Source organism: Phocoena phocoena, chromosome 15 (genome assembly GCF_963924675.1).
Source record: "Phocoena phocoena chromosome 15, mPhoPho1.1, whole genome shotgun sequence".
Classification (NCBI taxonomy): domain Eukaryota; kingdom Metazoa; phylum Chordata; class Mammalia; order Artiodactyla; family Phocoenidae; genus Phocoena; species Phocoena phocoena.
This window is the reverse complement of record NC_089233.1, coordinates 59,574,322-59,600,317: the sequence shown is the minus strand read 5'-3', so window position 1 is coordinate 59,600,317 and position 25,996 is coordinate 59,574,322. Positions and strand designations below refer to the sequence as shown.

The 25,996-nt window shown below is 45.3% G+C and overlaps 1 protein-coding gene across 1 annotated transcript in view; it reads right to left on the bottom strand.

Annotated features, from left to right (window-relative positions):
- The window catches only part of LOC136135390 (signal-regulatory protein beta-1-like), a 71,255-nt gene extending 45,573 nt beyond the window's left edge, over nucleotides 1–25,682 (bottom strand). The window contains exons 1-5 of the mRNA XM_065893271.1: nucleotides 25,515–25,682; nucleotides 25,194–25,339; nucleotides 11,005–11,161; nucleotides 9,738–9,929; nucleotides 6,054–6,174 (exon numbers count right to left, since the gene is read on the bottom strand). Coding sequence (XP_065749343.1) covers nucleotides 6,054–6,174; nucleotides 9,738–9,929; nucleotides 11,005–11,161; nucleotides 25,194–25,339; nucleotides 25,515–25,682 — 784 coding nt within the window. The remainder of the gene's footprint in view (nucleotides 1–6,053; nucleotides 6,175–9,737; nucleotides 9,930–11,004; nucleotides 11,162–25,193; nucleotides 25,340–25,514) is intronic.
- Between the last annotated feature and the right edge of the window lie 314 nt (nucleotides 25,683–25,996).

Here is a 25,996-nt window from a genome sequence, read left to right as displayed (position 1 = left end):
GAAACACTGAAAGCATTTCCTCTCAGATCAGGAACAAGACAAGGATAGCCACTCTTACAACTATTATTCAACATCATTTTGGAAGTCCTAGTCACAGCAATCAGAGAAGAAAAAGAAATAAAAGGAATACAAATTGGAAAAGAAGAAGTAAAACTGTCACTGTTTGCAGATGACATGATACTATACATAGATAATCCTAAAGATGCCACCAGAGGGCTTCCCAGGAGGCACAGTGGTTAAGATTCCACCTGCCAATGCAGGGGACACAGGTTCGTGCCCTGGTTCAGGAAGATCCCACATGCCGTGGAGCAACTAAGCCTGGGCACCACAACTACTAAGCCTGCTCTCTACACCCCACAAGCTACAACTACTGAAGCCCACATGCTTAGAGCCCATGCTCTGCAACAATAGAAGCCACCGCAATGAGAAGCCCATGTACTGCAATGAAGAGTAACCCTGCTCACCACAACTAAAGAAAGTCAGGGTGCAGCAGCAAAGACTGAACTCAGCCAAAAATAAATAAATAAATTAATTAATTAATTTAAAAAAAAGATATCACCAGAAAACTACTAGAACTAATCAATGAATTTGGTAAAGTGCAGGATACAAAATTAATGTACAGAAATCTCTTACATTCCTCTATACTAACAATGAAAGATCAGAAAAAGAAGTTAAGGAAACAATCCCATTCACCATTGCAACAAAACAATAAAATACCTAGGAATAAACCTACCTAAGGAGGTAAAAGACCTGTACTCAGAAAACTATAAGGCACTGATGAAAGAAATCAAAGGTGGCACAAACAGATGGAGAGAAATACCATGTTCGTGGATTGGAAGAATCAATACTGTGAAAATGACTATACTACCCAAAGCAATCTACAGATTCAATGCAATCCCTATCAAAATACCCATGACATTTTTCATACAGGTAGAACAAATAATCCTAAAATTTATATGGAACCACAAAGGATCCTGAATTCCCAAAGCAATTTTGAGAAAAAAGAACAAAGCTAGAAGTATCATGCTTTCTTACTTCAGACTATACTACAAAGCTATAGTAATCAAAACAGCATGGTATTGGCACAAAACAGCCACATAGCTCAATGGAACAGAATAGAAAGCCTAGAGATAAACCCACACACTTACTGTCAGTTAATCTATGGCAAAGAATGCAAGCATATACAATGGAGAAAAGGCAGTCTCTTCAATAAGTGGTGCTGGGAAAACTGGATAGCAACATGTAAAAGAATGAAATTAGAATATTCCTTCACACCATACACAAAAATAAATTGTAACTGATTAAAGAACTAAATGTAACACCCGAAACCATGAAACTCCTAGGCAGAACACTCTTTGACATAAATTGTAGCAGTATATTTTGTAACGGGCTCCTAAAGCAAAAGAAAGAAAAGCAAAAACAAACAAATGGGACCTAATAAAATTAAAAGCTTTTGCACAGCAAAGGAAATCATTCACAAAACAAAAAGACAACCTACTGAATGGAAGAAAATATTTTGCAAATAATATGACCAAACTGGGGCTTCCCTGGTGGTGCAGTGGTTGAGAGTCCGCCTGCCGATGTAGAGGACACGGGTTCGTGCCCTGGTCCGGGATGATCCCACATGCCGTGGAGTGGCTAGGCCTGTGAGCCATGGCCACTGAGCCTGCGCGTCCGGAACCTGTGCTCTGCAACTGGAGAGGCCACAACAGTGAGAGGCCCGCGTACTACGAAAAAAAAAGATCATCTCAATAGATAAAGAGAAAGCTTCTGAGAAAAATCAACACCGATTTATGATAAAAACTTTCCAGAAAGTAGGCATAGAGGTAACTTACTTCAACATAATAAGGGCCATATATGACAAACCCACAGCCAATATCTTCCTCAATGGTGAAAAATTGAAACCATTTCTACTAAGATCAGGAACAAGACAAGGATGCCCACTCTCACCACTATTATTCAACATTGTTTTGGAAGTTTTAGCTATAGCAATCAGAGAAGAAAAAGGAAATAAAAGGAATCCAAATTGGAAAAGAAGAAGTAAAGCTGTCACTGTTTGCAGATGACATGATACTATACATAGAGAATCCTAAAGATGCTACCAGAAAAACTACTTACTAGAGCTAATCAATGAATTTGGTAAAGTTGCAGGATACAAAATTAATGCACAGAAATGTCTTACATTCCTACACACTAATGATGAAAAATATGAAAGCGAAATTAAGGAAACACTCCCATTTACCATTGCAATAAAAAGAGCAAAATACCTAGGAATAAACCTACCTAAGGAGACAAAAGACCTGTATGCACAAAACTATAAGACACTGATGAAAGAAATTAAACATGATACAAATAGCTGGAGAGATATAACATGTTCTTGGGTTGGAAGAATCAACATTGTTAAAATGACTATACTATCCAAAGCAATCTACAGATTCAATGCAATCCCTATCAAAGTACCAATGGCATTTTTCACAGAACAAGAATAAAAAATTTCACAATTTGTATGGAAACACAAAAGACCCTGAATAGCCAAAGCAATCTTGAGAAAGAAAAACGTAGCTGGTGGAATCAGGCTCCCTGAATTTGGACTATACTACAAAGCTACAGTAATCAAGACAGTATGGTATTGCCACAAAAACAGAAATATAGATCAATGGAACAGGATAGAAAGCCCAGAGATAAACCCACGCACATATGCTCACCTTATCTTTGATAAAGGAAGCAAGAATATACAATGGAGAAAAGACAGCTTCTTCAATAATTGGTGCTGTGAAAATTGGACATGTAAAAGAATGAAATTAGAACACCTCCTAACACCATACACAAAAATAAACTCAAAATGGATTAAAGACCTAAATGTAAGGCCAGACACTATCAAACTCTTAGAGGAAAATTTAGGCAGAACACTCCATGACATAAATCACAGCAATATCCTTTTGGGCCCACCTCCTAGAGAAATGGAAAAAAAAACAAAAATAAACAAATGGGACCTAGTGAAACTTCAAAGCTTTTGCACAGCAAAGGAAACCATAAACAAGACCAAAAGACAACCCTCAGAGTGAGAGAAACTATTTGCAAATGAAGCAACTGACAAAGGATTAATCTCCAAAATTTACAAGCAGCTCATGCAGCTCAATATCAAAAAAACAAATAAACCAATCCAAAAATGGGCAGAAGACCTAAATAGACATTTCTCCAAAGAAGTAATATAGATTGCCAACAAACACATGAAAGAATGCTCAACATCATTAATCATTAGAGAAATGCAAATCAAAACTACAATGAGATATCATCTCACACGAGTCAGAATAGCCGTCATCAAAAAATCTACAAGCAATAAATGCTGGAGGTGGTGTGGAGAAAAGGGAACCCTCTTCCACTTTTAGTGGGAATTTAAATTGATATGGCCACTATGGAGAACAGTATGGAGGTTCCTTAAAAAAACAAAAATAGAACTACCATACGACACAGGAATCCCACTACTGGGCATATACCCTGAGAAATCCATAATTCAAAAAGAGTCATGTACCACAATGTTCATTGCAGCTCTATTTACAATAGCCAGGACATGGAAGCAACCTAAGTGTCCATTGACAGGTGAATGGATAAAGACAATGTGGCATATATATACAATGGACTATTAGTCAGTCATAAAAAGAAATGAAATTGAGCTATTTGTAGTGAGGTGGATCGATCTAGAGTCTGTCATACAGAGTGAAGTAAGTCAGAAAGAGAAAAACAAATACAGTATGCTAACACATATATATGGAATCTAAAAAAAAGAAAAAAACGGTCATGAAGAACCTAGGGGCAGGACAGGAATAAAGACGCAGACCTACTAGAGAATGGACTTGAGGACACGGGGAGTGGTAAGGGTAAGCTGGGACAAAGTGAGAGAGTGGCATGGATGTATATACACTACCAAATGGAAAACTGATAGCTAGTGGGAAGCAGCTAGCATAGCACAGGGAGATCAGCTAGGTGATTTGTGACCACCTAGAGGGGTGGGATAGGGAGGGCGTGAGGGTGGGAGATGCAAGAGGGAAGAGATATGGGGATATATGTATATGTATAGCTGATTCACTTTGTTATAAAGCAGAAACTAACACACCATTGTAAAGCAATTATACTCCAATAAAGATGTTAAAAATAAATAAATAAATAAATAAAAATTTTTAAAAATAAAATTTAATTTAAAAGGTAATTTTGAAAAATTATTTGAAATTATTTAAATGTTCTATCAATTTTAAGGGGCCTCTTTTCATCAAAATGTTATCTTTTGAAGTGCCCGCAGGATCATTATGATCATAGATTTTTTTCTTTCTTGTTTCATCTTTAAATGTGGGAAGATTCACTTGGGATCCCAGCAGTTCTAAAATATCATTTACATCAATTACTTGAAATACACTTGGCCAAGTTTCTGATTTCACTTAGCAATGGATGTGGATTCTAATTGTACAACGTGGTCTGATGTTTGCCACATTTCAATCAAGGAAAGACCCACCCCCTAGAGCAGAGGGTTTCTGGGCGCCACACCACCTCCTGCAGCCACCTGATCTCAGGGCAGCAGTGCTGGGTGGTGCCACCTTCTATCTCAGATTCCTGAAGCTCTTCCGCAATACTCTGCCTCAGGAGTTCTCCACAATCGTGAAATGCCATGCAGGCACATCCCAGCCTCCCTCCTCCATGGACAATCCTGGGGAAGAGTCTACAGAGTTCCTCAGAGGGTCCCCAGTGGCACTGAGCCTCAGTCACCCACAGGGGCACCCAGTTCAATAATACCCATTCTGGGGTGTCCCTTATTCCCTGTCTCACTAGCTCCATCTCTTATCCCAGCCTCACTGAATCATCTCACAACCACCTGCACCCAAGACCTAGTTTCAGGCTGTGCCTCCAGGGAAACACAAAGAAAGACACCCAGAAAGTTATTTCCATGATGGGAAACCCAACCTGAGATGCAGGAAGTGTTGAGCAGGGAGGGTTTAATGAGGAAGCTAATTTATAAATAATCAATTTGTTTGTTAATATTTTTATTATCTATGACTTTTGCTTCTCCAAACAATTGTCCTAACTCCAGGGAATTATATAATAATACTCCCTGCATTATTATTTTCCTATTTTACACTCAAAGATACTGAGACTCAGAGAACTTAAACAACAAGCAGGAGGTCCCACAGCTGGTGAATAGCAGTCAGAGCCTGAATTCATGTCAAAAGGTCTCTCACTCACCAGCTTCACAGCCTCGGGCAGACTTCACTTTTTACAACCTCAGTTTCCTTCCATAAACCATGAATGCGATAAGCAGTACAGGGCAGTTGTACACATTAAATAAGCCAATCCATACAAATGTGTATATTGACAGTGTGCTGTGCTCATTTGAGTCATCAGTATCAATATTTTATCCATGTAAGATGATGTGTTTCCCTCCACAATAATAGCAAAAAAATGAGGAAAATATTTTGTAAACTTTAAAGTCCTATAAATATTTAAGGAATTAATTTTACTGCTGTGCAGCCTTGGACAACTCACTTGCCTTCTCTGGGCTTTAGAGTTGTAAACAATGAGATGATCACTAATATTCCTACTAGGTACACTATGAAGGGATTTCATGTAATGTGATTTGCAGACCAGTCGAGTATTGATCTAGGCCAAGAAAATCAAAATCAATTAAAAAAAACGGATGGAAAATTAGGCCCTTACCCAGATATGAGTAAAGATAAAAAAATCATCATTGCATCTAAAATTTAGACATTCACAAAGGGCTTTAAATCCTCTTCATATAAAAAAATTATAATAATAAAATTAAATTCCCAGAAGATATTTTTTCTCCATTTTACAGCTGAAGAAACTGAGTTCTGAGAAGTGATGTGAATATTAATAATAAAGACAAATAACAATTGTCACTTCTCTGTGATTAGTGAGCAAGAGATGTGTTAATTACTTTACCAGTATCACTTCACTGAATTCTTGCCACAACAAAGTGAGGGATATCCCATTTATCAGTCGAGGAAACTAAGGTTCAGAAACTTCAAGCCCAACTCTGCACTAACCCATCTGGACAAAGAGAATGTCCTTATCATGGAGGTACTGGTCTAGCTGGATGGTTTTCTGGGAAACCAGTGTGGACCTGTGCTTGACTTGGCAGAGGACAAGGGAGTACACGTTGTCAGCCTGCAGAGAGATGAGCACACTTCTGGTCACACTGTAGGTGTCTCCACTAAGGTAGACGCTGGTCCGGGGCTTTAATTGCTGGTGGGTGTTGTTTTTTTTTTTTTTTTTTGCGGTACACGGGCCTCACACAGTTGTGGCCTCTCCCGTTGCGGAGCACAGGCTCTGGATGCACAGGCTCAGCGGCCGTGGCTCACAGGCCCAGCCTCCCCGCGGCATATGGGATCTTCCCGGACCGGGGCATGAACCTGCGTTCCCTGCATCGGCAGGCAGACTCTCAACCACTGCACCACCAGGGAAGCCCTGGTGGGTGTTTTTAATGCAGGTCACAGTAACCTGACATGTGCAGAATCCAGAGGACATGAAGGTCAGTTGGATGCTTCTGCCCCACTCAGATCACTGAAGGGGGCCTCGCAGGGCATAAGCGTGTCTGCTCCTGCCTGTAGGAGAGACCCCACCTGTGAGAGGATGCAGAGGAGCCCGAACTCAGTGAGAACAAATCCTCAGCATCACAGTGGAGAAGCCCCATCGCCTCCCCTTCCATAGGCTTTAAAGTTTACATTCTGACAGTTCAGTTATGAAGCTGATATCAGAGGCCGGACGAGAAGCTACAGGGACCACAGCAGTTTGTAAGGAGTCCGACTCCCAACCACACCTCACAGCCAACACCCACATCCCACAACCCTGCTTACAGACTCTGAGACCTATCCCACCAAGTTCTCACTGCAGCCCTAAGAGGAGGGAGCTACTCCTATCCCCATTTCACAGACGAAGACACTAAGGCCCAGACCCTAAGTACCTTGTCCAAGATCCACAGCTGGTCAGTAGAGCCAGGGTTCTTAGCCAGGAAGTAAGGACCCAGGGTCTGTGCTCAGTGACCAGGCTCAGCTCTGTCCTCAGTCCCTGGACAGGGAAGGGTGTCTCACTGCTCCCAGAACAGCACAGAGACAGGGTAGGACCACAGGCTTTGGGGTCACACTCAGCCCAAGTTTACATTCCCAGCCCCTCTACTGCATAAGCCTGGACAACTCAACTCTCTAAGCCTCAGTTTTCTCATCTGTAAAATGGGGATGATTCTTAATTCTCAGAGTTAATTAATAAATTACATACAGTAACTAGTAAAGAATATAAGACACATGGTGATCACTCTATAAATGATAACTATCATCATCCAATACTCACAACCACCACCTAAAGAATTGTTATTAATCATATTTCTAATGTTAGAGGGGGAAAGGCTGAGAGGGTTAGAACCTCACCCAAGTCCCTCACAGCAAACAGAACTCACATTCCAACCCCAGACCAAGTCAAGGGCTCTTTCTGTTACATCACAGCTGCCTCTATTTCTCCACAGCTTCCTCATAATAATCAGTGAACTTCAATCATTTCCTACTTTCAACCCAGCATGGTCTAGGCATCATGAAGACTGCCATCAGTCATTACAGAGCACACACTGTGCGTTCCAATGTCTGGATGCCAAGCAGGGGTCAAGGGAAGGAGTCCCAGCTGGTCCCCACCTGGTAGGCATAACAGTCCTCATTGCTCAGAGGAGGTAACTGAGCTCAGAAACAGCAGTGCTTTGCCTGAGGTCCCAGATGGCCCGTGGTAGCTCTGCCAGGTGACACTGATCCATTTGACTCCAAAGTCTGGCCACGACCGAACTTAAGAGCCAGTATCTGCTTCAGGTCTGTGAGGGTCTCAGCTCGGAGGAGACGCATAAATGGACAAAACCCCCTGTAGGGACTTGCAAGAGGCCCCATAGTTTCAGAGTCAATGGTGAGAATTGAATGATATGGGCAGACATGACAATTCAGGAAGAAATAAATATGAATACAGAGTATTTAAGAGGGAGATTTGCAAAAGACTTGAGATAACACTAAGATTTGTATCCTTAGACAGGATGGAGGAAAAAATACAGAAAACACATTGAATTGTGAATAGACAGCCCTGTCTTCTAATCCAAGCTCTGCTATTTGAGACCCCTGAGACCTGGTCCCTCTGCTGCCTATCCTGGCTGTCAAACATCAAACAACATATGTGAGGATGCCTGTCACACAGTAAGTGCTCTACAGGTGTCAGCAAACATGACCAGAAGCACAGAGGTGGGAGTGTGTAAGGGGTGAGAGCTGAAGAAGGGCTTTAGGGGTCAGGCTGAGAAGGTGTTGCTGCAAAGACACATTGACAACAAACGGAAGGGGGTCTGACATCAGAAAAAGAAGTTTCCCCGCTGCAGATCACAAGGCACATCAAACAGCCACACAGGGGAGTGGTAGAATCAAAGTGATGCTCTCACGGGGCTAACCTCGCAGCAGTGGGACAGATACATGCATGCAGGCGAAGGAGAAAAATAAGACACAGAGAAAAAGCTCAGCATGAGTCAATAAAGAAATAGTGTAACTTGCTTCAGATCAGAAAGGACCAGTCTGTAATTTTTCACACAGATCTATATATCCCGCTGGGTGGACGTTTTTCTTATTTCTTCTAGACACGAAAAAAAAAAAAAGGCACTGAGAAGTTGAAAGGTAGTGGGTTCATTGCCCCTGAGAATTCTTAGAGCAGGCAGAAAAGGCCAGTTCTTTCAGGGAGAAATAGAATGCAGGCTCAACGCTTCTGTTGTGAAGATGTGTGGTTTTGCAGCCCAGCATCCTGTCTACCCTTTTGCTGGTGGTGGCTTGGGCTGTAATACATGCTGCAGGCCCAGAAGCTCACGCTGCCTGTAGGGAGTTGTCCTATCCCACTTCCTGTGGTTCTGGAGAGCTCAGTCCACACTCTAGCTCACCCTTGGCTGGTCCAGGTCTGGCCAATTCTAATACTCCTATCTCTCCACCTCTCCTCCCCTCCCCAATTCATCCCCTCTGGCCCAGTCATTCACTCTCCCAAGCTGATTCCAGCTGGACCAAGGAAAGATCCATCCTCAAGGTCTGAACTGCTGGTGGGCAGCTCTCCCTAGTGGAGAATGTTATCTAGGACACAAAAGTAGATAGGAGGAGATAGAATCTGATTTGGATAGGGTGGGGGTGAGAAAGAGAAGAAGCAGAAGGAAAATGAGGGACAGAGGAGGGGAGAAGAGAGAAAAAAGAGACTGAGAAAGAAGTGAGAGAGCGCAAACTCAGTAGTAGAGAATGAGAATCCTGCACCTGCACCCTCCCTGCTTCCCAGGCAATCTTGTCGAGAATTCTGGCCTCTCTTTAAAATTGAACTCCAGAAACTCTCAGCTAAACCAGTCTTGATTATAGCTTTCCTGGAAGGGATTTTGGTGCCCATCTCTCCTTAATCTTTGCCTTTTCCTGCAGTCAAGAGAACTTTCCACCTGAAGAGTTCATGGCATTGGGGAAGTCCTACTCCTTCTTGAGGAGGATAGAGGGGAGGCGGGAATGGAACTTGGGGATGAAGGCTTTAGTTTTATCACAACCCCAGGGCATCCTCCCTTCCTTCACCTTCATCCCTTGCTGCCCTGAGTCCCTGACCTACTGCTGTCTGCACCCCAGGCAGATGGCAGGTGTTTCCAGCCTGGCTGCCCAGAGGGGCTGGGCAAGAAGCTGCACCCACCTCTTCCCACCCTGGACCCACAGGGTGGTGTTGGCTTGGACTGGGGGCTGTCCATCCTGGACCACCCAGCAGGCAAACTTCCTGCTGTCCAGCATGGTCTCTGCCTGCCAGGTATGCTCCAGAGTGTAGGTCTCGTCTGGGCTTCTGATAACCTGAGGGGACTTCACGGTCTGTGTCGTGAACCGGTACTCCATCCAGGTGAGGTGCAGCTGGGATAGATAGAAGTGGCTCACATGGTACAGGAGATTCACTCTCTAATGCACATGGATTGGCATTCCAGAGGGCTTCGTGGTGATCTTTGGGGTGGGGACCACTGGACAGAGAAACAGAAAGGAACATCTGTTGAAATTACCCCTATCTGCCTGCCCTCTATGTCTTTCTCTCCCAGGAACCAACCCTAGAGCTTTCATTCTTAAATCAGTTACCTTTTTTGAAAAAGAAATACATTTTTCTTGTATGCTCAATGTAAGGCAAAGAGAGCTAAGTGTTAGCATTCATTAAATATGGGTAGGGGTACATGGTGTCTGCTATGTTATTTCCTGTGCATTTGAAATATTTCATATCATGAAATATTATTTTAAGAATTATAAACTATAATTTCCATGAGAACAAGGACTTATTTTTATTCATTTCTATATCCCTAGCACCAAGAACAGTGCCTGACACACAGTAGATATTGTGGATGAATGGATGAATTAATTCATTTGTGTTGAATAAATAATACATATTTAAAAATTAAAAATAGTAATGATACTAATAAAACAAAGATGTTTGGAATGGACGCTTAGTCCAGATAATAATAATAAAATCAAATATACACAAACAACTTACTGAGTGTCAGGCAGTGTTCTACGTGCTTTATAAGAAATAGCTCATTTAATACTCACATGAAACCTACAAGGTAGGTGATAATTTTATTCTCATTATAAGGGGAAATTGAGGCACAAAGAGGTTAACTTACCGAAGATCACATTGATTGTGAAGTGGTACAGTCGGGACTAAACCCACATGGGGGCCTCTGGAACCTGTATCTTTAACAACTCTACAGCGGGATCAGGCACGGCAAGGCGGAATTCCAATTTCCCACTGGAAGTCCAAGGGGGCTTCGGGCAAAAGACTCCGAAAGTCAATCCAGGAAAGCGATGCCCCCACCCAGCCTTCCGCCTCCGCAGCTTGGAGCGTTCAGAGAGGTTCGTGCTCTTCCGCAGAGCTCTGCCAGGACCCCGTGCGTGACTTCGCAGGTCATCTCCGACAAGACATTTTGGTGGGACAGTGTCTCCACACCTTACTGGTGATGGAGTAATTGCCTTTGTCGCCGGTCACCAGGTGCTGAGCTGAGGCTGGATGCTCATCTCTGTCCTTCATCCAGGTGACATTGAAGTCTGAGGAGCCGAAGGAGTCAGTGGTGCAGTTGAAAGGCACCGGATTCCCAGGGGTTGTCCTGTGAGCCGGGCCCGCCAGAGAGATGAAGGGCTGCCCGTCTAGGAAAGAGATGGCTGTGACTGCGCGCTGAGAGCCCGCCGCGTCCCACAGCAGCAGCCGGAAAGAGGCGCCGCGGTGTGTGCAGCCCTGGGGACTTACTATGTGCCCTGTCTGGCTACAGCCTCGGGGAGCATATAAACAGATGCTAACAAGTAAACAAGAAAATACAGAACTACAACTGGGCCTCAGTGACCTCAGGGAAACTCAAAGAGTGCAGACATAGGAAATGCCTGGAGGACTTATTCTGGAGAGGCGGTATGAGAAGGATTCCTGGAGGAGGTGACATCTTGAGCTGAAACTGAGGAACAGATAGGAGCCAGACATGGGCCAGGGCAGGGGAATAACATTCTAGAAAGTGGGAACAGCAGGTGAGAAGCACCTCGGGCTGGCAGAGCTTGGTTGGCTTGAGAAACTGAGGTGTCTGTAGGACCTCCGCATCATGGGCAGAGAGGTCCAGATGGGGAAGAGCCTGTGGGACATGAGGATGCTCTTAAGTCCTTTCTGAGTGTGATGGGAAGCCATCAGAGATTCTAAACAGAGGAGCAAGCTGGTCTCACTGGCATGTTTTAGAAGATAATTGGGGCTGCTGTGTGGAGAATGGAAAGGAGGGAGGCAACCTGGGGGAAGGGAAGCCAACGAGGAGGCAGCACAGAGCTCCAGGTGTGAGGTGGTGGTGCCTGGACCAGGGTGGTGAGAAAGGGAGGGACCCATTTGAGGTACATTTGGAAGATACAGCCAGCAAGACTCGTGATGGACTGGAGGGGAGCCAAGGCACAGAATGAACTATGGATAAATGATTCCCAGGTTTTCCTCTTGAGCATTCGGGTGGATGGTGGTTCTAGGTTTTGAGATGGGGCTAAATGGACCAGGTTGGGATGGGTGAGGTTTGGTGAGGAATCAAGATTTCCATTTTGGACATAAGTGAGAAGCCAAGAATCACTGCGGGCAGGCATGGCTGGCCCTCCTCCTAAGGGCCTTCCCGTTATCACCCCATTGGGCCTCCATCCTCTGCTTGTTCACTTCCAGTGACAGGGGGCTCGCTACACTGGAGGCAGCTTCATCCATCCACACAAGCTAGGGTGAGGCCAGAGTACTTCTTCTCCTAACCTAGGATCTATCTCTTGGAGTCATCCTGACAACTGCAGGATTAGACTCTTCCCTCCCCATCAGGACAGACTACAGAGATCTGAGAGCAGGGGCCTCTCCAAGTCTTCACTACATTCGCTGAGCCCCTTCTCTGTGCCAATGTGTGAACTGGACACTGAGGACACAGAGATGTATCAGACAGGACCCGTGCTGGGGGGTGGGGGTGGGGAAATAAACCAGCAGCAACAGCACAGGGTGACAGATGATGGAGCGCAGTTCAGGAAGCCGTGGGAGCCTGTCCCCTTAGCACACAGCTCTGCATCATGCTCTCCTCTGAGTAAATCCTAGTGCTAATCATCTCCTCTCCCGCACACCACACCCTGTGGATCATAAAACACTCTCAGGGGGCTTCCCTGGTGGCGCAGTGGTTGAGAGTCTGCCTGCCGATGCAGGGGACACGGGTTCGTGCCCCGGTCTTGGAAGATCCCACATGCCGTGGAGCGGCTGGGCCCGTGAGCCATGGCCGCTGAGCCTGCGTGTCCAGAGCCTGTGCTCCGCAACGGGAGAGGCCACAACAGTGAGAGGCCCGCACACCGCAAAAAAAAAAACAAACAAAAAACACTCTCAGGGGCATGTGCTCATTTTCATCTGCATCCCAACTGTGGGAGGCTGGTATTATTGCCCCACTTACCAGAAGAAGAAGCAGAGACTCAGAGAGGTTTAGTGACTTGCACAAGGTCACACAGCCTGTGAGTGGTCAAGGAGGGATGTTAAGCATGTCCACCTGACTGTGGGTCCAGCACTCTTTTCACGATGCCAGAGGCTCCATCACTCAGGGGGCTTCTCGGTCCCTCTGTCTTTGCGTTCCCACACCCTCTCTGAACTAGACCTGGTAGCCACCCAGACCAGAGCTGACATCAGGGATACTGGGTGGGGCGGTGCTCCTCTTTCATTCCCTGACCTCCCCCCAGCCCCTTACCCTCATCTCACATCTTCCATCTCTTGACCCCAAAGCTCCCATCATCCCCATTATCCACAAGGTCCACACTGAGGAAAAGACATGAAACAAGCACCCTGGAAGGCAGGCAAACAGCGTAGCTACTCCTCCCCTGCAGCACGGGGTGGCTGGGTTTGGTAATCCCTGCCCATTCTGAGGGTCTCTGTGAGTAGCACTCAGACTCACCTGTGAGCCTCAGCAAAAAGGTGAGCAGGAGGGTGCCCAGCACCTGCCCAGGTGTGGCAGTCATGGCAGGAGGCTCCCAGCATCCCTGGAATATGCTCGCTTCAAGCCCTGGATGAGGCTCCACACGAGCCCAGGAACCACTGCCTGGTCTCCTGACAGCCTGGGGCGGACCTCGCAGGTCCTGGCCACCCACCCATCCCCAGACCTGGAGCAGCAGTTTGAGCTGCAGCGAGAGAAGTGGCCACTGTGACCCAGGTCTCCTTCCAAAACCCCAAACCCTCAGGGAGACATGAGGTTTCCAGTTGGGAGGCGTCTGCAGCCTCTGGCCTGGGCTCTGACTGTCTCTGATGCACGCACAAAGGGCCTGCCAAAGGATCCACACCTGGGACCTGATTCAGAGATGGGAGGAGGAACAGAAGAACTCTTCACTGCACCCCTTCCAGATTCCTCAGCAGGGACTGGGGGGAAGCACCAGGCCGTGGTGAGGGAAGGAGGGTATGATGTTGATATTACACTAGATGGAAGGTTGGCCTTTGGAAGCACCTTAGCTTGAACTGGGCTTTCACACAATAACATTTTCCTAAAAGTTGGATCAAGTTATTCATCCCTAGTCACCCATTCGTTCAACAATTACAGAGCAGGTGTCCAAAAGCAGTGGGCTCTGCCAGAGAGACAGAGATAGGCAGGCAGGAGAAATGTGACAGAGCCAATGTACATAAGTAAAACCAGGTCAGGGTGACACCCCTGCAAAGTTCAGACAGCGCAGTGAAGTAAGTGGTCACACCAGCCCCTGGACCTTGGTCAAACCCAGGCCTCAGTTTCCTTATCTGTAGCAAGAGTTGAATGATATCTACCTGTGACTGTTTGAGTCTAATTCAGATAAGGTCTAAAGTGCTAAGCACAAAATAGGAGCTAAATAAATGAGAGTCTCCATCCCAAGAAATGCGACCCCTCCATCCCCATACCCTCCACATGCCTTTCTGCTCTTAGCTCAGTTCTGTCCCTGGAAACACTGTGTGAGCCAGGTAGGGAGTTTTAGATTTTCTAGTGCCACGTTGAAAAAGTAAAAAGTAACACGTGAAATAAATTTTAACAAATATATTTTATTTAACTCAACATCTGAAATTGTATCATTTCAACATGTAAGCAATATAAGCATGTAAGCTTATATTGTAAGCATGAGCTGGGGCTTCTGATCAACAGCAAGGTCACTTGCAGAGGGAGAAGCAGACAATCATGAGAGAAACCACAGGGCCTGACCTTGTAGGTCATGGTAAAGAGGTGAGATTGCAATCCGTGCGCAACGCATCAGTGCGCAGAGGTGTGCGGGGATCCAATTTGTAAGTTAAAAACTCCCACTCTGGTGGCTGTGACGAGGATGGTAGGAGAGGGTCAGGGAAGAGGCAAAGGAGGAGAAGAAGCAAGAGGCCGTTGCAGTTGTGGACGGTTGGACATGGGAGTCTAGAGGAGTCTAGAGCCTGGGCAAGAAAGAGGGACAGTGGGGAAAGGGGTTGGAAACTTGCAAGTTGTAAGCATGTAGATAACCACAGACACTGCATAGGATGAGACGAACTTCAGAAAGGATGGAGAGGACAGAGGGGGAGGGTCCCAGGGCTGAGGTTGTGATCTGGCTCTGCCACCAGTTTTCATGTGATCTTTGGGTTCTCAGATTCTACAGTTGGAGGGGTTTGGGCCCAGTGATCTCTAAGGACCTTGTTCCTTGAATATCCACGGGCCTGGTTTCAGTTCCTGCACTCTGGAGTCCCAGCCCAAGCCCAGGCCTCGTTCACCTTGTCTGCTGAGCCTGCCTCTCAGGCAAAGTGCCAGGGTTGATAATCGTGGGTGTACGAGCCCCGCAGTTGCACAGGGCCTGTACACACAGGGCTCACACTTGATTTACTGCTCTTCTGTCACCGCTCGAAACACTTAATACTTTTGGAACATGGGACCCTGCATTCTCAGTTTGCACAGGGCCTGCTAAATATGCGGCCTGTGCTGCCGCATGGCCTTGGCCTCCAGGGGTGAGGGGACGCAAACTCGTCCCAGAGGTAGCAGGCATGAGGCAGGGGGTAGGAGGCCCCTCAGGTTGCTGTGTGCCAAGACCAACTGAGGACCCTGGCTGGACCCCTCTGTGGCATCCGGGTCCCTGCCATCACTAGCACCGCTCTCCCACCACCCCTCCAGATTCTTTGACATCCCACAAATCCCAACAACTTCTCTGTTCCAGGAACTGAAGACTTCTGCCACATGGATGGATTGGCTCTAGTGACCCCCAGCCCCATGAAAACAAACATATACAATAATGGGAAATGACGGGCGAAGATCAAGGCCTTAACCCCCAAAAGTGGCTTTGATAATGGACTTTTAGGCTCCATGCACTTTGGTGGGCGCGTATGTGTGGGAGCAGGGGAAGGAAGTGAAACCCAGTGACGTGAGGCGACCGCTTGATAGCGTGCAGCTAGAGAGCAGCAGGTGGAAGGGAACCAAAGAGGAAGTGATGGGGGACTCGTTTCGCTTAAGAGAAAGGAGGACCTTCTAACAATAATGCTGCTCAACAATGAAGCCTCTTGCCTTCAGAGGCAGGAACTTCCCTTCCCAGGGGTGTGCAAATATAAGACTCACGTCAGGGATGAAGATTCTGGCTGAGCAGCTGGATTGGAGAAGAGGTTTTCAAACCATAGACCACAAAGCATTCATGGGTCATGAAATCAATGTAGTGGACATAATCCAACATTTTTTAAAAATGGAAAAGAGAGGAGGTGGGGAGGGGAGGGGATGGAAAGGGAGAAAAAATAAATATCTGGGTTTATCCTACATAGTTAGGGAAAGTACTCTTTCTTGAAACTTTCAGTGTGTGTGTGTGTGTGTGAGTGTGTGTGTATGTGCACGCACACACACATGCGTGCATATTGGATGGCAGTAAAAGTGTATTATTAACTGTGGTTGCTCGTCAAAATGATTAAAAGCCTCAGGAAGCTGATCTCTAAGATCCTTGCTACTTTGTAGTTATGTGAGGCAAGGTTTTTGGATTTTATGGATGAAATTATGAGACTAAGATTCTAAGATTCATTTATTTCTTTTTCATCCATTTACTTCACATTTATTTAATACTCTTCTAAGCCATGCTGGGTGCTAGGGAAAAAAAAAAAAAGATCAGAATCAGCTTCTGCCCTCAAGTCAAGTGATGGAGACAGACATTTAAACAGATACTTATAATACAGAATGGTAAGTGCTTCAGCAAGCCCTCAGCTAAGATTCGTGCATATTTCACCCAATCCTATGAGGGAGGTGCTTTTCTCAGCACCGTTTTGCAGATGAGAAAAAAAATCAAGGTCAGATGGTTACATGAAAAGTTAGAGTCCCCCAGCAGGCCCATAATTTGAACCCAAGACCCCCTGCATGCAGAGCTGCATTTTTAACCACTGGACTGTGGTGTGAAGGGCAGAGGTGGGGGTGTGAAGAAGGGAAGGAAGAAGGGACTGGCTGGGGCAGCTGGGGTGGCATGAGGGAGAGGTCAGGGCAAGTGTCACAGCAGAAGGAACCCTTAAGTTATGTCTTGAAGGAAGAACAGGAGTTTGATGGCTTAACAAGATGTCAAAGGCATTCATTTTCTCAAGAGACAGGCCGGAAGCCATGCTGAGAACAGGAAAGAGTGTGGGATTTAGGGCAGGCAAATCTAGTTTGAACTTTCATTGCAGCTCTTACTAGCTGTGTGACCCTGGGCAAGTCACTTAACCTCTCTGGTCTCTGTTTCTTCTAAATGGAGGTTATCATAAGATTAGAGATCATGTACGTGATGCATCTAGCATTAGCACAGTAGGAGCTTTGTGTTGATTACAACCCGCTGATGAGGGTTCCCTGAGTTTGAATCCCAGCTCTGCACTTACTATCTGGGTAACCCTGGGCAAGTTTCTAACCTCTCTGTACTTCAGTTTCCTCATCTTTAAAATAGGAAGAATATGGACCACATAAGCTTATGAAAATAAAATAACTCAGTACATGTGAAGTACTTAGAAGAGTGTCAGGCACAAATCAGGTACGTGATAGAAACTGGCTACTGTTAATACTTCCATGTGTTACACTCTGTGCTAAGGTCTTTATTGTTTTATTCATTAATTAGATTAACAAATGATTGGTGAGGGGTTGCCATGTTTCAGGTAATGTTCAAAGTGCATCAGGGAATCTCAATTAGTTTACCACATGGCTGGACCCTGAGTATGATACCGAGTTTGTTTTCTGGGGGGAGTGGGAGTGAGAACAGGATCTGGATGGGAGGTAAGATGTGGGTGAGAAATGGGGTTGGAGAGCTGGAATGGGCCAGGTAATGAAAAGTGTTTTATGTCGTGTCATCCTGTAAGCAGTGAAGAGCCCATGGAGACTTTCAATCTGGGGAATTTTAATCTTAGAATTTATGCTTCCCCAGTTGCAAAACTCTGAGTCTATGCCAAAGTCTTTATGATTCCAAGATTATAGTCCTATGACTTTTGTGACCCTTAATATTTCTTACTTTCTGTGGGAGATTGATATAAAAAAGGGCCACAATAGGGACTTCTGGTTTCAACGCCAACTTGTAAAGAGCTTGAAAGTCATTACTCCTGTCCTTACAACAAGAAAGTTAGACAAGCTGAAAATCAATGACTTTTCTTGAATCCGTCGCAGACTTGAGCTTGCAGGGCAAACGCCACCCAAAAATCTGGTGAGTCAAGTGCACGCAAAGAGATAACAGCACCAAAAACTGGCCTACCTGTAGCAATGCCATAAGTCAGTGGAACACTTAAGGACTAATTCTGATGAATCACTGAGGGCTGAGTGTGGGCTAACATAAGAGTGAGAAAGAAACTCCCGGGGACCCCGGTCATGGGGGGTGGGGAAGACCTCGTATTTTTGCAGAGCTTTCCTCCAGGAACCTCACCAGGTTCTAATGGGGAGGATCAGTTCCCCATGTAGCTCTGGCAGGAGGCAAAGAGCAGCCATGGATAGCCTTTCTGGACCTTCACCCTAACCTCCAGTGGAAAGAATTGTGCCAAAGGGCAAGTCTGATACTTTCTCTCAGCTAAGGCAGAAGGAGCTCTGCACCACTCCAGCCCTCTCCAGCCTTCCTGTTTCACCTAAAGGGGAAAGTGTGTGTGTCTCTGTGTGTGTGTGTGTGTGTGTGTGTGTGTGTGTGTGTAATGTATAAATATATTGGGCTGGCCAAAAAGTTCATTCAGGTTTTCTGCAAGATGTTATAAAAACCCGAACGAAGGGCTTCCCTGGTGGTGCAGTGGTTGGGAGTCCGCCTGCCGATGCAGGGGACGTGGGTTCGTGCCCCGGTCCAGGAGGATCCCACATGCCGCGGAGCGGCTGGGCCCGTGAGCCATGGCCACTGAGCCTGTGCGCCCGGAGCCTGTGCTCTGCAACGGGAGAGGCCACAACAGTGAGAGGCCCGCGTACCATACACAACAGAAGAAATAGGCTGGGGTGTTGCACCTGGGGTGAGGAAGGGACCAGAAGCTGGGATGGCAGGAGCTCTACCTCTAGAAAAGGCACAGCAACACTTTTAAAGGCCACATCCCTGAGACGAGACGTAAGCTCACAAAAAGGCTGAGACTTAATTGGAAGATTAAAGAATGCCCTCTCTCTGCCCTGCTCTATCACCACCACACCAGTAAGGCTCCAGTGTAAATAAGCACAGTGGATTACAGCTGATAAAGCTGCAAGACACGGACTCTGAGGTGCTGTACAAAGGGGAGCTCCAGAGCCAAAAGGGAGGAGGAAACAAGGACACAAAGGAACGTGAAGCCCCAGGTGCCTAGCGCTACAAGAAGCATTAAATGTGGTCCGAGTCCTAGCAAGACTAACGTCAATCCTCACACTAAAGGTCTGTTTCCCTCAGTATTTATTATCCTATACAACATGTACAACTTTCAACAAAAATTTACAAGGCAGGATTGCTATAACAAATTACCACAAGCTTGGTAGCTTAAAACAATAGAAACTTGTTCTCTTACTGTTCTGGAGGCCAGAGATTCAAAATCAGCATCACTGGGCTGAAATCAAAATGTCCTAGGGCTGTGCTCCCTTCTTTGCCTTTTCCAGCTTCCAGCAGCTACCAGCATTCCTTGGCTTGTGGTTGAATGACTAATCACTTTCTGCATGGTCATATCACCTTCTCCTCTTCTCTTCTCTTCTCTCTATGCCAAATTTCCCTCTGCCTCTCTCATAAGGATGCGTGCGGTTGCACTCAAAGTCCACCTGGATAATCCGGAATAATCTTCCCATCTCAAGATCCATTATTTAGCCTACCACATATGCCAAAAGGCAAGAAAAAATATAGACTGAAGAGACAAAACAATCATCGGAAGCAACTCATCTATAACACATGTTGAAATTATCAGGGAATTTAAAAAACTATAACTAAAATGCTAAAGGTTCTAATGGAAAGACATTTTCCAAGATACCATATATCAGGCCACAAAACAAGTCTTAATACATTTTAAAATATTGAACTTATACGGAGAAAAGATGGCCTTTTAACAACTAGTGCTGGAGCAACTAGAGGTCCATATGCAAAAAAGAAAGATTCCCAACATAGATCTTACACCTTGCATGAAAAGTAACTAAGATGAACTCAAAATATATCATAGATGCAAATGTAAAGCACAAAACAACAAAACTCTGGAAGAAAACATAGAAGAAAATCTGCTTTACTTGGGTTTGGTGAAAAGTTTTTAGATACAATACCAAAAATACAATCCACAAAAGAAAAGAGTTGATAAGTTGGACTTTATTAAAATTTTGTTCTGTAAAAGACAATGTGAAGAGGATAAAAAGACAGGCCACAGATTGAGAGTAAATACTGGCTAATCACATATCTGATAAAAGAATCACACTCACAATATGCAAAGAACTTCTAGAACTCAACAATAAGAAAACAAAAAACCCAATTAAAAATGGGCAAAAGATATGAACAGACACCTCACCAAGGAAGATATACAAGTGGCAAATAAGTATAGGTAAAGATTCTCAACATCATTTGTGATTAAGGAAATGCCAATTAAAATAAAATGCCAATTGAAACAATTGTATACCTATTAAAATGGACAAATTCCAAAAAAAGCTGGCAATACCATGTGCTGATGACCATGCAGAGGAACAGGGGCTCATTCATTGCTGGTGGGAATGAAAAATGGTACAATTACTTTGGAAGACAGTTTGGCAGTTTTTTGTAAATCTAATCATAGATTTACCATATGACCCAGCAGTTGCACTCCTAGACATTTAGCCAACTGATGAGAAATGTTATGTCCACACAAAAGCCTGCATACAAATATTTATAGCAGATTTATATTCCTAATAAAGCTGGAAGCAACTAAGATGTCCTTTAATAAGTGGATGGATAAACAGTGGTACACCCATACTATGGAACACTCCTCAGCAATCAAAAGGAACAAGCTGTGAGAGAACAGACTTGTGGTTGCCAAGGGGGAAGAGGGGTGGAGCAGAGATGGACTGGGAGTTTGGGGTTAGTAGCTGCAAACTATTACGTATAGAATGGATAAACAACAAGGTCCTACTGTACAGCACAGGGAACTATATTCAATGTCCTGTGGTAAAGCATAATGGAAAAGAATATATAAAACATATATATGTATAAATGAATCACTTTGCTATACAGCAGAAATTAACACAACATTGTAAATCAACTACACTTTAATTTTAAAAAAAAGGAACAAGCTGTTAATCCACACAGCAGTATGGATGAATCTTAAATGCATGTTGCTAAGTGAAAGAAGTCAGACTCAGAACATTACCTAATGTTTGATTCCATTTATATGATTAAGAAAAGGGCAAAACTATAGAGATGAAAAACAGATCAGTGGCTTCCAGGGGATTGGAGAGAGGGAGGTGGTTGACCAGGTGAAGCACAGCAGGTATTTTAGAGCTGTGAAATGATTCTGCATGGCACTGTAGTTGTAGGTACATGACCATCCATTCGTCAAAACTCATAGAACTTTACAGCACAAAGAGCGAATCTTAATGTATCCAAATTTTATAAGAGAATCTAACTACATTACAAATGTGTGACATAATCTCACTGAAGGGTATGGGGAATAGGCGTGCTGACCTAAATAATTCTAGAAATAACCGAAAACAGTAAGACTAAAGACCAAAAGAACTGTCCATAGCAGTTCTCTAGTTTGTAGACTTACATCTCACAGGAGTATGGGTTGACAATTCTGAAACTTCCATACATGTGCACTAGAATTGAACAGTGAAGTAAATGGATGGCAGATGGTGGGAGCCAGGTTTCTTACTGTTGAGGTGTGGGGGGGGTGGTTATAGATAAGCAAGGAGAGAAGAATAGAATGAACTACATGAATGAATTTGTGTTGGAGACATTAGCGTGAACTCATGTTTAGCTTAGTATCAATGTTAATGGATAGATGCAGAAATCATTATAGTTACGTGTACATACAGGCTCCCACCATCTGCCTGCATTTCCTGACTCTGCCCACTGAGAGTGGACCCCAGTAGCAGCGAGCACATCCAGCATCCAGATCTTGGTTTCTAACATCATTCTTAAATAAAAGGAACTAGGTTCCTTGGAGAAAACACACTGGTATGATAAATGATGGAATAAGCAAATAGCAGAAGAATTCCAAATAACTTTATAGATTCTGCCCCCTCAAGGAGGTAGAGAATACTCTCCATTTCTTAAGTGTGGGCTGTGCATAGTGACTTCCTTTTACAGAGAACAACATAGGGAAAATGAGTAATGTTCCAGTGGAGAAACCCGGCAAACACTACCTCAGTCAGGTGACTAAGGTTACCATCATAAATGATTAGTAACATTGATGGCATGTCCTCTTGATACAATGTGCTTAGAATGACGCGTCACCGCTGAGGTCTTCTTCCTCAAACCCCGTAACTCCAGCCTAATCGTGGGAAAAAAGCCCAACACCCAAATTGAGGGACATTCTACAGAAAACCTGACCAGCACTTCTCAAAACCATAAAAGTCATCAAAAGCAAAGAAAGTCTGAGAAACTGTTACAGCCAAGAGGAGTCTAAGAAGACATAATGATTACGTGTAACATGGCATTCTGGATGGGATCCTAGAACAGAAAAAGACATTAAGGAAAAACTAATGAGATCTGAATAAAGTATGGAGTTGAGCTAATGATAATGTATTAATATTGGTATCAATATTAGCTGTGACAAATGTACCACAGTAATACAAGATGTTAACAATAGGGGAAGCTGTGTGCAGGGGTATATAAGAACTCTCTGTACTACCTTTACAACTTTTCTGTAAATCTAACCATTATAGAATAAAAACACTATTGAAACATAATTTTTTTTTTTTTTTTTTTTTTTTTTTTGCGGTACGCGGGCCTCTCACTGTTGTGGCCTCTCCCATTGCGGAGCACAGGCTCCAGACGTGCAGGCTCAGCGGCCGTGGCTCACGGGCCCAGCCGCTGCGTGGCATGTGGGATCCTCCCGGACCAGGGCACGAACCCGTGTCCCCCGCATCGGCAGGTGGAGTCTCAACCACTGTGCCACCAGAGAAGCCCCCTGAAACATAATTTTTAACGACCACAATAGTTTATGTCCCTGGGTCATACCCTTTACAATGTGACTTTGCTGCTTCTCCCTTGGAGAGGTGATTTCCATTTCCCCACCTCTTGAGTATAGCCTGTGATTTGCTTGGACCAACAGAATGTCATGGAATGCGATGCCAGTCACTGAGTTTCCAGAGGCCTTACATGTTGCTGAATGATGAGAAACATGGCCCAGGCACCTTTCTTACCCCAGCTGCTAACCAGCCAACTGCCAGAACTGTAACTGAGCCCATTCTTCCTAGACTAGCCACCCCCCAGCAAGACCCGCCCTCCGATCCAGGCACAAGAGGCAACACAAAATGAGCCCAGCCTGACCCAGCCACCAGCGATCCATATGAGCAATAACAAAAGCTTTTTGTTTAAAGCCTTTTGTTTGTTATACAGCAATAGCTAAGTGATTCACTCGTACGCACAACAGTGTCTATACAAGATTGTGATTGTAACATGTGATTACAAAAGATTAGGAGCAATTTAAAGGCTTGTCAATAAAAGACTGATCAAATAATTATGAGATCAGACAATGGAATATTATGCAGCTGTTCAAAAGAATGAGGCGGATCTACATGAATCAATATGGAACAAATCCCATGATACATTTCTTTAAACTACTTTTCTTTAGTGGTTTGAGAGATGGCAATTTTATGTATTTATTTATTTATTTTTGGCTGTGTTGGGCCTTTGTTGCTACACGTGGGCTTCCTCTAGTTGTGGCAAGCGGGGGCTACTCTTTTTTGTGGTGCTCAGGCTTCTCACTGCGGTGGCTTCTCTTGTTGCAGAGCACAGGCTCTAGGCGCCCGGGCTTCCGTAGTTGTGGCACGTGGGCTCAGTAGTTGTGGTGCATGGGCTCAGTAGTTGTGGACTTCCATGATACATTTTTAAGTGAAGCAGCAAGATGCAAAAGAGCATACAGAGGAAGCTACCGATCCTGTAAAATATTTGTATTTGCAGACTTTCTGCTGGAGGATCCACAAGACACATGACAACGGCTGCCTCTAGCAAGAGGAACTGGATGGCAAGGGAACAAGAGTGGAAAGGAGACTTCCTTTTCACTCTACAGTCTTTTTTATCTTTTGAATCATGTAAATGTGTGATTTATTCAAAAATAAGTAAAAGCAGAATGGAAAAATTCCGGTGCCTTTCAAATTCAGTCTTTTATTCTCTATTCCCAAGGTTCCTGAGAGATCCAGCTGGACCACAAATAGCGGTGGGGGAACCAGGCTGTATTTTCTCCCTCCCTCTTCCAGACAGCCTCCACCACGTACTAAGTGAAGCTTGTTTCTCTGGTTCCCTTGTTGGTCCGCTTCACTGGGCCTGCACAACCCTGCCCGCCACTAGAGGGCAGCGTGAGGCTTCCTTCCTGGCAGGGAACTGTGGAGGGATTATGGGCTGCTCTGAATAGGAGGCTGTCTCCAAGCGAAAGATCCAGGGCTTTCCGTACTTAATTAAATAATTATAACAATAGTAATAATAGTAATAATAATAATAGGCTTCGACTTGGGAGAAAAACATCCCAGAACCCCACTCCAGTCACTGATCAGCCAGCCATTACTCTTCCAGTTCACATGGAAGCCTGTGTATCTTATGGGGGTTGGGGGTTGGGGAGAGAGCACGAGGGAAGAGGAGCGCACCTCTGCCCGGCTCTATAAAACCATTTGGGGATCTCGACCTTTAGGCCGCTTAAGACTGACCCTCAGGAGGTCTGGAGGGTTTGCCATTGACCCCCTGTAAACTGGAAGTGATGACTGTAAGAGTGAATCAAGCACTTAATCTGTGAGAATGACTGAATGAATGATTAAGCACCCTATAGACTATTTCATCCCCATTTTACAGATGAGGACGCTGTGGCCTCAAAAGACAAAGTAACTTGCTCCTGGCAATGCAGCTGGTAAGCGCCAGAGTAGGATTTGAATCCAGGTTTCCCAGGCTCCTGAACCTCTGCTCCTACCGCTTATCTTGCCTCCGAGGGCGGCTGGGTGGGATTTCAAAAGAGATGGCTGAGAAACAGCGTCGGAAAAGGACATCGGAGCCCGTATTCACTGAGCCCCTCCTACGCGCCAGGTGCGCATCCTTGGAGGAAGCTGTGTTGCCGTGGAGTTAGGCTTTATAACGCTTGCGCACTGTAAGACGGAGAAGCCGGCGGGGGCTGAGACCCGGACGGAGGCCTGGGGCCGCTCCTGCCCGGCTCGGCCCCTGCGGGACTCCGGCACCTCCGCAGAGTACAGATGAGTCGGCAGGACAGTGTCCCGAGGCTCGGGGAGGGGTGTCTGCGGGGCGCGGGAGCGCAAGGGGCACCCCCAAACAGGCCCTCTCAGCAAACAGAGTTCCTGTTCTCATGCAAATGCCTTTGTTCTTGCTCCGGCGTCGACAGGACGGGACCGCAGCTGACGCGGGCTGCAGGCCGCTTTCCCGCGATCGCTCTGTAGGGCCTTAAAGACCAACGCGCTGGGAACCAAAACGCCGGCACCGCCGAACCCCGTGCTGCTCTCGCTCTCGGAGCATATCAGTGCCCGCCTGCGAGAGGGGCAGCCGAGAGCTCCGGGCAGCGCGGCGGGCTGGCCCCTGAGGGCTCTCGCTCCCGGCCCTCCATCGCTGCCTCGGCTTCCCCATCTGTACCGGGAGATGTACAGAAGGGCTCGGCACAGTTGCCCACTCCTTGCTGGAATCCGTTTATCTAAGCACAAGAAGTTGTTTGCCTTTCATAGAGAGAAGGGAGGCAATACACAAAGAAATAGACAAGATAATTTCGAATAGCAACAAGTGTTAATAAAATGGCAAACACAAACAGCCAGTGCCAGTCTTCTGATCTAAATGCTATAAATATGTGCGTTTGCTCATCCAGTCTCACAAAAGACCTATGAGACAGATTCATTATCACCCCCTTTCACAGATGGGAAAATGGAGGTTGAATTAACTATTCAAGG